The 15,216-nt window shown below is 41.2% G+C and overlaps 2 protein-coding genes across 2 annotated transcripts in view; both read left to right on the top strand.

Moving 5' to 3' along the window:
- The first annotated feature begins 370 nt into the window (after positions 1–370).
- Positions 371–6,871, top strand: LOC143280628 (NADH dehydrogenase [ubiquinone] 1 alpha subcomplex subunit 11-like). Its single transcript, XM_076585346.1, has 4 exons — positions 371–562; positions 4,622–4,726; positions 5,839–5,958; positions 6,269–6,871. The coding sequence occupies exons 1-4, from the start codon at positions 427–429 to the stop codon at positions 6,457–6,459; spliced, it is 552 nt and encodes a 183-aa protein (XP_076441461.1). The 5' UTR covers positions 371–426; the 3' UTR covers positions 6,460–6,871.
- A 6,641-nt stretch (positions 6,872–13,512) lies between these two features.
- Positions 13,513–15,216, top strand: part of LOC143280109 (sodium-dependent lysophosphatidylcholine symporter 1-B-like) — a 41,733-nt gene continuing 40,029 nt past the window's right edge. The window contains exon 1 of the mRNA XM_076584655.1: positions 13,513–13,625. The gene's annotated coding sequence lies outside the window, so the exon portion shown is untranslated. The remainder of the gene's footprint in view (positions 13,626–15,216) is intronic.

The following is a 15,216-nucleotide window of genomic DNA, read 5'->3' as shown; positions in this document are numbered from 1 at the left end:
GTGGCACATTAGTTTAGTGACTGAATCCGCATCAAAACTGTGTAAAATAATGTACAAAATAAGAGTCGAAATCCACAGAAAATGGGTTGCAACCACTGAGACATATTTCCGTCACATTCACTGTATAATTTCACTGTACGTCTAAGGTTACAACATCAACTAATGGTAATATCGTTTCATACAAATATTTAAAAAAAAAAAAAAAAAAAAAAAATATATATATATATATAGCCGGTAAAAAAAGGTGCAATAATTTCGGATGCTAACCCTCCCCCATCCCCCCCCTTCAGAAAAATAGGACTCGACGTGATAAACATGGGCGATAACCATTGAACTAAGGAACCCAAACCATAATATGCCACTGTTTACCGAGACAAATTACTCACATCCGGTGTCCTTCACAGCGGTTGCTGTAAAATTCTAAACATGTCCGAATCAGAGCATCGTCAAAAATACTTTCCGCCACCAAAGTTCCCGTTTTCCTATTCCATTTTTGAAGCCAAAGATGGAGACGATTGCTTGAAAAAGACCCTGACTTTATCGGCATACACTGGTGCTACTGGTGAGTAGATCTTCAGTCAGACGACTTTGCATGACCAACCTTCAGTCTTGTCTGAGTTGTGACGCCGTCTTGACTTGCCGTTTTTAAGAATTTAGAACTTGAGAAACAAATGGCACGAAGCTGGTTTTACGCTTTGTTAACGTTTTCGATTAAGAATGTCTGCTTGAGACAAAACAGCAAGAAAAGTACTACCCAATTCACCATTGCACACACTGCATCTGAGGTACACACACACACACACAAACACTCGCACACACACCTCAAGGTTTCATGACAGTAAAATCTATTCTGTTCTATTCTATTCTATTCACACACACACACACTCACTCACACACACACACATACACGCACGCGCGCGCGCGTATGCAAAACGCACAGCATTTTATGATAATTAATAGCTTTGATGTGCAGCATTGGTAATGGTTGGAGGCTTGTAAAAAGCTATTTTCATGAAAGAACATGCACCCATATCATCCCACCTCTTTCAAGCCATATGCATGATAGATAATAAGTAAAATTAAGTTGTGTTGACCATTTTAGTAGAAAGTCCACGCAGCCTACTCGAAGGCAAGAAAAGTCAACTTTTTAAAGCAGTAATTGTGTAAGGTTACTGATTGTTTTTTTTTGGTTTGTTTGTTTTTGGTAAGAGAAAGAGATGCACAGGTGGCTGAGTCCATCACTTAAGATTTGTAATCATGTATTTTGAATCTGGCACAGAGTGAGTGGACAGTGACAACAGACAGGGAGAGGTAGATGTCATTGATTATTATTATGAGTTTTTGTTGTTGTTTTTTCAATCAGGAGAAACTAGATGAAGACCCCCAAACAACAAAGACAGAATGTGGTATGATCAGAACAAATGGAAAGGAGTATTAAACAGTTGCAACATCATGACCCAGGCATACATATAGGGGCACTTATTGAAACTTAATGGATGGATTGTTAGATGGATCAGTCTATCAATAGATGAATGAATAGTAGTAGTAATTAGTATTCAATGGTTCCAACATCACAACCTAGGCATGTAGGTACACTTATTGAAACATTGAATAAATGGATAGATGGTGAATGAATAGCAGTAATTTGTGCAAGTTCCTTAAAATATGTGATGATTGATAGAACAAGAAGATTCATTGAGTCAGTGAGTGAATAGAAAGAAAGAAAGAATGCACAAATGAATGAATCAGTGATTGAATGAACAAAATTGTGAATACATGAATGAATGGTAGCCAGTAATGTTTGTGTGAGTTCCTTTCTTGAGATTTTGTTGTTTTCACAGGCTGTGCATTTAACAGCTGATGTGGTATCTTGTGACAAATCTCTTCATTTTTGTTTGTTTTTCATTGTAGTTATCTTCTGATGTGAAAGTGTGCTGCAGTTGTGACTTTGTGGGCTTTAGTCTCCTGCAGGGCGAGGGTCTGTTGCTATTTAAGTTTAAGGGGGAAAAACATCCATAGCTATCTCTTACCCTTTGAAATAAAGATTTCTCAGATATGTTTTTATATTTACCGTCTCTTGCACCATTGGAATTAGGAAAAATGAAAGATTAATGAAGTTATTAATAAAGATTTCCTTTTCCCTCTGTCTCTTGTTTCTGTCTGTTTTTATAGACTGTCTCTATCTCTGTCTGCCTCCCTCTATATTTACCGTCTCTTGCACCATTGGGATTAGGAAAAATAAAAGATTAATGAAGTTATTAATAAAGATTTCCTTTTCCTTCTGTCTCTTGTTTCTTTCTGTTTTTATAGACTGTCTCTATCTCTGTCTGCCTCCCTCTCCCTACTTCCCTCTCTCTTTCTTTCAGTCTGTCTTTTTTTTTTCTTTTCTCTTTCACCTTCCAACTTTCACACAGTGTAATAGTGGGCCAGTATATGTCTTCATCTATCTATCTGTCTTTATTATGTATGTGTGTATAATATATGTATAAATATACCGTGTGTGTATGCATGCTTGCGTGTGTGTTCATATACATAAGTTTTTCCCTTTTCCCCTATTTCCCCCCCATTTTACTAGTTGTTACCTCCAACCCAAACCCGACCTTGACCCCCCATCTCCCTTTTTCATTTGCTTTTTTTTTTTTATATCATGTATTTGTCCCTTTAGTGAAAAAGGACATTGTAGTGGTGCTACGGCGTGGAAAGTATATGATAGAAATGTATGGTGACATTCTGTGTTTTAGTGTGTTGTTATCAACAACCTCATGAATAATGGGGGAATAAACTGTGCATGTATGTATTGGGAAGGGTGGAGTATAGGTAGACAGATGTGGTGACTGGGATGGGAAATGTGAGAGCAAGTGTGTATGTAAATTTATGTGTGTGTGCGTGCTTCCTAGGGTATTTCTGCCTGGCTGGTTGGAGCTTGCATGCAAGTCTGATGTTCATCTTGCTGCGTACCAGGTGATGGTCCGACCAGCAGACTGCTCCTCTCATGCAGTGTGTAATGGAAACATCACCTCTGTCCCTCTGCCAGCCAATCAGATAGTCCAGCATGTTCCATTGCTTGGAGCGGGGGTGCATCCATGTGTTCTTGTACTTGTCTGCTTGTTGGAAGAGGGTGTTGGTGATGGTCAGTCCATGCTGTGCGCAGAGTGAGAGCAAAAGCAGTCCGTTGGAGTTGCACTTGCCAGTGCCATGCTGTCCTAGGACTTTTGGCCATGAGAAGTCCACGCCGACACGGGCATTGAAATCCCCAAGGATGATCAGCCTGTCCTTTCTGTCTACCGCTGAAATGGTGCGGCTGAGCTCCTCATAGAAAGCTTCTTTGATGTCGTCAGGGTTGGTCATCGTCGGGACATAGCAGCTGATGACTGTGGAGAAGCGATCCTCGGACAGCTTCAGACGCAGGGTCATCAGCCTATCATTTATCCCATGGCTATCAAGCTGTCGTGCAAGTTTGGTTCATATAGCAAAGCCCACACCTGAAGTTCTTGGGGTGCCATCTGGCTTCGCATTGCAGTGGAAGGTGTAGCCCCCTCCAACTTCCTCCAGCTGGTTTTCACTGGCAAACCTGGTTTCGCTCTTGGCTGATATGTCCACCTGGTAGTGATCAAACATTCTGGCAATGAGTGCTGTGTGCCTTTCTGGTCTGTCATCTCTGTCTAAAAGGGTGAGAACATTCCAGGCACCCAGAGTCAAGGCATGACTCCTAGTTCTTTTCTTCTGTTGTTTTCGACCGCTAGTGTTGGATGCGGTTTCCTACTAGGTACTAGGCGAGGCAAGCTTTGTTTAGGGATCCTTTTATCTCCCCTTCCCCATGTGGGAGAGCAGTGCTGTCCCTAAAAAGGGCTGCTCTGACACTGTGGGAGGATACGAGCGCCGCATCTGGCCCAGTCTACGGCGGATGACCATCACCCCACAGCTGCCTGCGTGCAAAGTCATGACTAGAAACTGCCAGCAGCATCCTCTGCCTGTCCCCATTACCACTTCTCCATCGCTGCAAGGCTTGGGAAAGCTGGGTGTTGAAGGGCTAGCTCATTGTTCCAACATTAGCCTGGTTGCCTGACCAGCACAGGTGACTTTTTTTAATGAAGAGGAGTTGTGCAGTCCCTTCCCCACTGTCTCGCCTACCGACGCTCACAGTCCCACAGGTGCAGATACTGCCATGTGTAGGACGGCCTCGGCAGGTGCAGGTTTTTTCTTTGGAGTTCCGTCTCCTAGGAGGACTTCCAGCCAAGGCTTAGAGCTCCTCCTGCCCTTTGGTCATCCTCTTCTGCCTTTACAGCTGTTGGGAAAGGTTTTCTCCTCCGTCTGGTCTGTTGTTGGGAGACTTCACATGCGGCAGGTAGTACTGGGTTACATGGTACCAGTAGCAAGGGCTATGCCCCTGACCTGACCCTGAATCTATCTACATCTACACATCTATCTATCTATGTGTGTATACATTTGTATGTGTGAGTATATATATCCATATGATCTATCTATATCTACATATCTATCTATGTGTGTGCGTGTGTGTGTTTCTCAGTTATTGTTAAAGTGTATACATTTCCTTTTATTAGTTTTAGATAAAACATTTTGAAAATTGTGTGATAAACATGTTTTAATGTTCTGTGTGCAGGTACCACATTTGCCCTTATAGCAGGGTTGACATCCACCACAGCCGACAATCCTGCCTTGGGCTCCAATATTTTGATCAGACTGACCAAATATGGACTGCCAATGTGTGAGTCATCTTTAAAAAAAAAAAAATTTTCTTTTTAGTTTGTTAGTGTGCACTGTGGAAACTAGGTTGTGTTTTTGATAATTAAAGTGATTTGTTCAAACAGTGTTGTATTGTTGAAGAAATTTGTGTGTTGATTTTATTGAATCTGTTGTAAGTATGTTGCTGTTACTAGTGTTAGTGTTTACTGTGGAAACTAGGTTGTGTTTTTAATTATTACAGGTGATTTGTTCAAACAGTGTTGTATTGTTGAAGAAGTTTGTGTGTTGCTTTAATCAAGTCTGATAGAGCTGGTTAGCCCCCTGCTTTGAGAATAATGTGTGGTCATGTTCATCATTTGGATATATGATAATAATAATTATGATAATGTAATTATAGTAATGATGATGATTATTATTATAAAAATTATAAGAATAGTACTTTTTCCATGCCTTTTCATCCATGACTCATTCTCACCGTGACCCTTAGAACAGAATGCAAGCAGTAATCAGGCTGCTCTGTCACCAAGTCAGGAGAACCCTGTGCTGCGATTGCCCCAAGTCATTTTAGACATGATCACTGGTATCTTTAGATTAAGTTGTAAATTCCCATCAAATTGAAAGCAAACCGTATGCGTGAGAGATGTTGAATCACAGTTTGCATTAATCATAGTTATTTTTTCAGTGGTTACATATATCCAGTTGTCCAGTCTGTTTATGGTTTTCAATTGTTTGTTGCTTTGTGATGATGGATTGCTTTCATTGGAGATCTGCAGGTTTTGATGACTCCAGCATTTGAGCTGGAGATTGTAAAAAAGAATCTTGTGGAAACAGGATCTGTGCGTTTCTTTCCATTTTATCCGTCAACCACTGAATGTTATACATTTGAACTGATAAAAGTTTAGATGGTCTCATTATGATTTTTGTTGTTGCTGGTGGTGGTGTTGTCGTTTTCTTCCTCTTTTCACATCATTAATTATTTAAATAAAATGTGTTCTGTGCATCTCCATCTGTCCTGTTTCTTGAGCTCAGCATATTGCCACATAAAAATTGAAGTGGGAACAAGCACGATGAACACTAGAGAACATTAATAACTTTGTGACTTCTGTGTGTGTGTGTGTGTGTGTGTGTGTGTAGTTGCTGCAGGAGGAATGTATGCAGCCACCACCTGTGTGGTAGCCAACATCCGGGGCAAAAATGACCCCTTCAACCACTTCTTTGGTGGTCTGGCCATGGGCAGTGTCTTTGGAACAGCATGTGAGTAGACCTGTTTGTTTTTTTCCCCCTACCTTCCAGGTCATCGTATGATAGTATATAGTACTTTTATGGTGCAAACTCCCCACATAATGGGCACAGTTGTCCAAGTGCCTCACATGAAATAGTGCATATACAGATATACAGTACTGTATAAAAACTGTAAAAAAGAAAAAAAAAGAAAAAAAAAAGAAAAAAGAAAACAATAAAAAACACAAAATGAAAACACTCACCTTTTCTTGTGAACCTTTTCACCTTTTATCTTGAACAAGCTGATTTCCAAGCTAATGATGTGTTTCTTTTCGTGTTTCAGTCAAGAGCCAGAAGCTTGGTTGGGGAATAGGTTTCGCTACCGGGTTCCTTGCCATGATCTGGAAGGCAGGGAAGATTGAAGGATTCACCAACTTTGACTACTCACAGTACCGACGAGAAAAGACTTTGGGAGGGCACACCCGCAGTTACTTGACAACACGCCCCAACCCAGAAGGAGACCAGAGCATTTGAACAGCTCTGTTCCTGTGACACAATTTGTCCTTTGTATTTAGATTTCTCTGGTAAAAGAGTGCAAGGTCTTGTTGTTTTTTTGTTGTTGTTGTTGCTGAAATTTCACATCTTGCAGAGGAGAAGGTAAGGATCAGAGGAAAGAAAGAATGAGAAAGAAAGAATATTACAGTCTTGAAGACTCTGCTCACATTGAAGAATTTGCTCTGAGACAAACTCCAGGATGTCCTGCATGGATTAACAGTCTTGACAATTATGATGTTCTCAATTGATCAGTGAGAAATTTGTGTTTTGATTTTGTGATAGTTTGGTGAATAACTAACCAACAACAACAAAATGTTTTGCAGTAGCTGTGTGAGAATGGTTCCTCATCAGGCACATGTTATGGAAAATTAAAAGTTGTAAAAACATAAAAGCCCATTTATTTTGACTTCTGGTGTGTGCACATATGTTTGTATATGTGTGTGTGCTGTGAGGTTGAGGGAATTCAGTGAAAATACAGATTGAAATATCTTTTCATTATTTTGGTTGATTGGCTTTTAGAAAACATACGCTTCTGACTTCACATTTTTTATTCCGAGTCTTTTTTTGTTTGTTTCCTTTGCCCTCTTGGCCTAGTTTCTCATGAGTGTTTTGATCAAAGCTCCTCAGATTGTGAACACAATACCTATTCTTTTTTTTCTTCTTTTTTTTTCTGATACATTATCTGCACCTTATCAGTGGCATTACTCCCACTCTGCTCATTTAGAGTCCCCTCATAAACAACCAACACACTATCCACCTGTTTCAGAAGATGTGAATAGATTTCTATAGCACACAGATGTGGACATGTACAAATGTTTGCAATGAAATCAAAGAAATGATGGACATCACAAAAGATAAAGATCAAGACAGATGAGAATTAAGTCTTCTGCAAGATGTCACTGCCATGTGGGGTTCGCTGTTGTTGTTTGGTTTTTTTTTTTGCCTTTTTTTGTTTGTTTTTTGTTTGTTTGGTTTTTTTGCTCACTTGAAGGATAGTGCTTTAAGAATAGCTTATCCTGTAACATCTAACACAGAACCAGGCCCCAAAATAAATGTTTGAAAAGTTGTGAAAAGAAACAAGGCAAGATAAACCATACTTTCCATCTCTTTCAAAATTATTTGAGGTTTAATTGTAAGGTGCCCTAAATTTATAAAAAGGCTATGATTTTGTTTGGGCTATTTGCATATACACAAACGCGATCTTGAAAAAGGAAAATTACTGAAAAGGCATGAGTGGTTCTACATGAGATGCAAATGCAGTCTGCATAAGCATGTAACAGCACCAGGGAGTGATGTGGGTGGAGTTCAGTTGGCAGTTTGCTGTTTATGTCAAGTATGTTTTTTTCTGGCAGGGGGTGAAGAAAGGTGTTCCCTGGCATGGGGCCAGAGGAATGTATGTGTGTGTGTTTCCTCCAGATGTTTGATGATATTTACTTCACAACATTTCTGGAATCAAGATCTCGAGGCCTGATCAGTGTGGTTGGTTTATGTGAAGGTAAAGCATCTGCTCCTCTTTTTCTTCTTCTTTTTTTTCTTCTTCTTTTTTTTTTCCATATTATTTCATTATTTAAACAGCAGATATTTAGTGTATTTGGATCAGTCTGCATGCACTGACACTTTGAAACTGAAACTTTAGGTATCATTTCCACACTTAAGTGGTGGAATCAGAAAATAACTGGTTTATTGGTCCTAAGACTGCATTTGTGTTGGCAATAGCCAAGTGGTTAAAGCATTGGACCTTCAGTCTAAGGGTCCAAGATTCAAATCACAGTAACGACGCCTGGTGGGTATAGAGTGGGGATTTTTCCGATCTCCCAGGTCAAGATATAGGCTGACTCGCTTGTGCCTGAACCCCTTTCGTGTGTATACACACACACAATATGAATTTTCACATGAAAGACCCTGTCATCCATGCCCGCATTCTGTGGGTTATGGAAATAAGAACATTCTCAGCATGCACACCCCCAAAAACGGAATGTGGCAGCCAACATGATGTGGAAAATAAACAAAACGTTCTTACATGTAAAATGTTGCATGTCATGTCTGAGTGTGTGTGTGTGTACCTGAAATCTGATTTAATGACAAAGACAGGAATCAAATGATGAGCGCCGTGCAGTGGCAGCTGTCGGTCCGCTCTATCCATGTAGGTAGCCTGTTCTGCAAATGACCCCATGTTTGTAAAGTGCCTAGAGCTTGGTCTCCGACCAAGGATAGGCACTATATAAGTATCCATATTATTCATTCTTTCAACTTTGGAGAGAAAAGAAATCATAATGTCAGTGTTGGCTGCAGATTCTTCTCTCCTGGTATCATTCTTTCCCCCCTCTCTCTTAAACTCATAAAGCACCTTGCATAGCACACTCACACATGCATGCTTGTTCCAGCATATGCACTTAAAATGGCAGTTACACAGATGTACACGTTGACCTTCCCCATCCACAAATGTGGTACTTTTGCAGTGTACACCTCTCGAATGCTGTTTCCTAGCCTAGTAATGATACCACAACACTGTCAGCTTGCAAGAACAACTGTTTATTGGATACAACTGTTTTTTTAATCACGAAATTGCTTGCCAGTGAATGGACTGTAAACTTGCCCAGAGTCCAAAAGAGGATTTCTTCACTCAGTTCTGTCTCGTGTGAATGATATTTACCTTCTTCCCGATGAAAGAAAACAAAATCAATCAAGCAATGTAGGCCTACATTGTTATGACAACAACTGTGTGAATGAATTTTCCAGTTTAGTCCACAACACGTCTTCTAGAAGTTTGCAGTACAGTCAATATACTGATTGTCACTAACTTGATTGTTGGTGCAAAGAAAGTCGTCACCATCAAGCGAAACAAAACAACACACACACTCACAAAATAAATAGAATAGATAAGAAGATTTTAAAAAGCGGTTGGAGAATGGGGTCCTGAGATTAAAAGGGTACCTGACAAAAAAATACTTCTACACATGGGGAACTGCTGGCATGCCACAGCATCGAGCTTCAAAATGCAAAGTTACAAGCACAGCCTTGCACCGAGGACGGGCCCACTAAGTCACTCAAAATATATAATCATGTGTATGAATAAATAATACCGGTTTTTTTTGTTTTTGTTTTTGTTTTGTTTTTTTGTTGTTGTTTTTAGCTGAGGGAATGAGAGACACAGTGGTTCAGTAAAACGTGCAGGAACAGAAACATACCCTGCGCACCCATGTGGAACTCGTGTATTTAGTCATGAGATAGGTTGAACTTGATAGTGCATTCACCCAATTTGCAAGACCAGCTCCCACATTTGATAACTGTATAGCTCTTTATTTACACAAAACGAGGATACATAACTTAATTAACTCACATTAACTTAATTAAGCATGTTTCTAACTCAATCGCTCATAAAATGATTGCATTAAACTTGCTTTACAAAGAAAAAGCAGGACAAATAGTGGCTGTAAAAGCAACAAACCACATCATTGGTGTTGGTGGGTTTCAGTTTCAGTTTTTTAGTGAGGCATCACTGCGTTTGGACAAATCTGTATTCGCTACAATACATCTGTAAGGCAGATGCCTGACCAGCAGCAAAAACCAACGCGCTTTGCCAGGCCTTGAGTGTATGTTTGTGGACCTATCTAGGTGGATTTCTTCTTAAGAATTTTGCTTGACGGCAATGCTTATGTTGCTATGGGCTGTTTTTCAGTGAGCCAAGGGCAGGACCACGGTTTATCGTTGCATCCAAATGACCACACGCTCAGTATGGTTTTCTGGTCAAACTTGGAAGAAGGGCTAGACTGGGATTCGAACCTAGACCCTGACGAACACCGTTTTGTCAGATAAGCGTCTTAACCATTCTGCCACCATCCTCTTTCTGGCGAGGTCCAGCTTTGCAAAACCACAACTGCTTCTTTTTTACGTGTCGCAGTTGGAAGTGATTTTGCACGCCACCAATTGCCTGAAGCAACCCATCTGGGAATGCAGCACGTCAGTGTGTCACGGTATCATGTATTTCGTGTGTTTCGCGATCGAAATAGTCACCTCCGGTGACCTCGACCTCGAGCCTCGTTTTCGATATGTACTCACTCGATTTCGAACCATGTTGTTAGCCTGTCAGAGGCAGTTCAGTTTTTGCATTAGTAAAGGAAACATCAACAAGAAGTGAGGTTCCTGTTGTTACAAGTCGGTAAGAACGTGTGAGAACGAAGCATGGTGGCAGTCGGCGGCTCTACGAATCCAGCTTTATGAAGATTTCCGCACAACGAATCGGCGACGCAACTTGGCAACTGTGAGAGATTCTCAGCTGTAGCAGACGAGACAGCTCGACGCTACGACTTGAAAACGAAGAGACCTCAACACACCACTTACAGACGAGAAATAACCTGTGAGTTGAGTTTTTCTTATTTCCTCATAAGATGCCTTTCAAACCGCCAGAGAACTTCGATTTTAAGCAGCCAGAAAGCTGGCCACAATGGCGGAAAAGATTCGAACGTTTTGTGATTGCAAACGAACTGAGCACTAAAAGTTTTCAAATACAACTTTCATCGCTGATTTATGCCATGGGGGCCACTGCAGAGCAGGTCTACGAGTCTTTTCACTACGATGAAACGGAAGAGACAGGACCCAATCTCAAAGCTGTGCTAGACTTATTTGATAGACATTTCGTTCCACAAAAGAACATAATACATGTTAGAGCAATGTTCTATCAGCGAGAACTCAAGAAGATGGAGGAAGCAGGCATCATTGAAGAAATCACTGAGCCAACAGACTGGTGTGCACCGATGGTGCCAGTCTTGAAAAAAAACGGTAGTGTTAGAATATGTGCAGACCTGAAGAAACTGAACCTCGCAGTCAAGCGTGAACTTTACCCCATACCATCACTTGAAGACCTTCTATATAAACTCAAAGGAGCAAAAGTTTTCAGTAAGCTAGATGCTACAAGCAGTTTCTATCAAATTCCCTTGGATGAGGCAAGCTCAAAGCTGACTACGTTCATCACACCACACGGCAGATATAAGTTTCGACGTCTACCATTTGGGATATCATCAGCTTCTGAAATTTTCCAGAGAACAATGGAAACCATCCTGCAAGTTGAGGAGAACGTCGTGTGCTTTTACGATGACATTTTAGTCTTCGGCGAGTTGCAAGAGCAGCATGATCAAGCACTGAAATCAGCAATCGACAAACTCACCGAAGCACGCTTGAAGCTCAACAAGGAGAAATGCACTTTCGGAGAACCAGAGATAGAATTTCTGGGCCATATCATTTCAGCAGACGGGATCAAGCCAGACCCAAAGAAGGTGAAAGCCATTGTTGAAATGCCAGACCCGACCAACGTCACGGAGCTGAGGAGAGTGTTAGGAATGTTCAACTTCCTAGGTCGTTTCCTACCAAACTTGTCTTCAGTTCTGAAGCCTGTCACAGAGCTACTGGAAAAAGATGCAGCTTGGCACTGGGGTGAACCACAGAGACTAGCGATGACAAAAGCCAAAGAACTTTTGACATCAGCACCAACATTGGCCCACTACGACTTGTCCAGAGCGACGATCGTGAGTGCAGACGCCTCGAGCTACGGTATTGGAGGTGTTCTCCTACAAGACCATGAAGGGCAGCTGAAACCAATTGCTTTTTGCTCAAGAACTCTCACGTCAGCAGAAAGAGGATACGCGCAAATAGAAAAAGAGTGTCTTGCGGCAATCTGGACGTGCGAAAAGTTCTCGCGTTACCTGATAGGGCTTCCAAACTTTACTCTTCAGACAGATCACAAACCACTGGTCCCTCTGATCAACTCGAAAGATCTACACGAGACCCCTCCAAGATGCCAGAGGATGTTGATCAGATTCCTGAGATTCAACTTGAAAGCAGTACATACTCCAGGCAAGAACCTGGTAGTTGCGGACGCCCTATCGAGAAGTCCCGTCGAGGAGGAGATGGAGGAAGGTTTTTCGTCAGCAAACGTGGAGGCTCATGTCGACGGAATCGCCTCATCCTGGCCAATCTCTGACGAGCGACTCGACAAAATAGCCCGAGAGAGCCAGAGAGACCCAATCCTGAGTGAAGCTCTACAGCAAACTGCTTCAGGCTGGCCCAAGTATCGCCAGGACCTGCGACCAGAGCTACACAAGTTCCATGAGCACCGTGGAGAATTCAGCGTGTACAAGGGATTGCTCTTGAGAGGAACAAGAATCGTGATTCCAGCAGCCATGCAGAAAGAAATCTTAGAGAAGATTCACCATGGACACCAGGGTATCGCGAAGTGTCGCGAAAGAGCCAAATCATCAGTTTGGTGGCCTGGGATAAGCCAAGAGATCAAGAACATTGTGAATAACTGTCGTACATGCGAGGTAAAGAGACCGTCACAGCCATTAGAACCACTAGTGATGACTGAGCTACCAGAACGTCCCTTTCAAAAGGTGTCGTGTGACCTGTTTGAGTTCAAGGCTCAACACTACCTCGTACTCTATGACTTCTATTCACGATTCGAGATTGCACATCTCAGACAACAGACATCAGAGAACGTGATCAACAGCATGAAGAACATTATCTCTAGACACGGAATACCTGAGTTGATCATCACAGATAATGGGAGACAATTTACTTCCAAGGAGTTCCAGGATTTTGCAGATTCCTGGCAGTTTTCTCATAGGACTACTAGTCCGTACCATTCCCAAGCCAACGGTGGAGCTGAACGAGCAGTCAAGGAGGCTAAGAAGATTCTAAGTCAAAATGATCCAGCCCTTGCCCTCCTGATCCACCGATCCACTCCAACAACACCAACAGGAGAAAGTCCGGCTATGTTAGCTTACGGCAGAAACCTGAGAACCACACTCCCATGTCTTCCAGCAACTCTTGAGCCACGTACTGTGAACAAAGAGACTATAAGAGACAGAGACACCAGAAGCAAGCTCTCCACTAAGCTTAACTTTGACCGTCGTCACGGCACTAAAGAGCTACCAGAGCTACTTCCCGGTGACGTCGTCCTTCAGAAGTTGGACAACGAGAAGGAGTGGGGCAATCCTGCCACAGTCATCAAGCACAGTGCTTACCGTGTATGACTGGGCTGACCTCATCCACATCGTTGTGGGAGAAAAAGCTTCAAAGGCTGGAAGATCGCGGCAACTGGTTGCAAAACAGCCATTGCCCTGTTGGCCGTGTTCAGCGGAAAATGGAAGGTTGGGTTGCTTTATTTGTTTTATTCATTTATTCATTAATTGTTCATTTCTATCGCCATGATTGTTTTCTCTTTGTCCTTTCACCGTTCGAGTCCAGGCTACGTTTTCCAACTTGAAGTGTGAGCGACGACAGTAAAACATGCGAGTGGACGTTTCCAGTAACCACACCCATTCGTTAATTAAGTTGTGTTTTGCAATATCCTCGTTACAACTTTGGGAAAGCTGAGGTGAAGAGGGGAAATTCAGTCGTGGTCCTATTTCTGTAGTCGGTGTTGGATCCAACTCATTACAGCTCATTCTGTTCCTGTGTGTGAAATGAAAATAAGGAAAACTTTTTCGAAGCTACAGCCCAGGTCCAAATCAGTCCAAAATGGGTGATGTTCTGAAAATGATGGTGCTTGAACATGTTTTTTTGTTGCTTTTAAAAAAACAAATTTTTTTAAGATATAATTCAAAACTAGGCCATCTCAAACCTGACCATCTCAAACAAGACAAGGAATTGTATGCATGGAAGATTGACAGGTCTTTGAAACTGCTTCCGTCATGCCAGTGTGACTTAACGGACACAGTCCAGTGGACAAAATCCCAAGGACAAAACCCGAACCCATTATATGAAAAGTGAACAACTCCCCTACAGTTATTTCTTTTATAATTTTATTGACTGGTCAGCGTCAATAATTTTATAATTTTATTGACTGGTCAGTCCAAAATGGGTGATGTTCTGAAAATGATGGTGCTTGAACATGTTTTTTTGTTGCTTTTTTCTTTTTTTCTTTTTTTTTAAAGATATAATTCAAAACTAGGCCATCTCAAACCTGACCATCTCAAACAAGACAAGGAATTGTATGCATGGAAGATTGACAGGTCTTTGAAACTGCTTCCGTCATGCCAGTGTGACTTAACGGACACAGTCCAGTGGACAAAATCCCAAGGACAAAACCCGAACCCATTATATGAAAAGTGAACAACTCCCCTACAGTTATTTCTTTTATAATTTTATTGACTGGTCAGCGTTCGTATATAAACAAATGCAGCTTTTTAACGTGTCTACCAATTTTGAGGAAAATAATATAAAGTAACACTTTTGATATATACTGTATTTTTTGAAAAGCGAACAAACCCCCAATGACGTATAACACACACACACACACACATACATATATATATATATATATATGTATAAATATATATATATATTTTATGTCTGTATGATATATATATATATATATATATATATATATATATATATATCCACTTCGATAGGAAAAACAAATAAAACTGCACGCAGGAAAAAATACCAAAAAATGGGTGGCGCTGTAGTGTAGCGACGCGCTCTTCCTGGGGGGAGAGCAGCCCGAATTTCAGAGAAATCTGTTGTGATAAAAAGAAATACAAATACAAATATATATATATATATATGTGTGTGTGTGTGTGTGTGTGTGTGTGTGTGTGTTATAATCATGCCGATCATTGGAATTGCCAGCTTTCTAAAGGAACTCTCTCCATATTCTTTCATCGTCATTCAGCCAAAATGCAAAGACGATTGATCTGAACCAGGTCGTAAATCTAAAACAGAGAAAGATTTATTGTG

This window comes from Babylonia areolata, chromosome 3 (assembly GCF_041734735.1).
Source record: "Babylonia areolata isolate BAREFJ2019XMU chromosome 3, ASM4173473v1, whole genome shotgun sequence".
In the NCBI taxonomy this organism is placed as follows: Eukaryota; Metazoa; Mollusca; class Gastropoda; order Neogastropoda; family Buccinidae; genus Babylonia; species Babylonia areolata.
The sequence above is the reverse complement of the archived record's forward strand: the minus strand, read 5'-3'. Positions and strand labels throughout refer to the sequence as shown.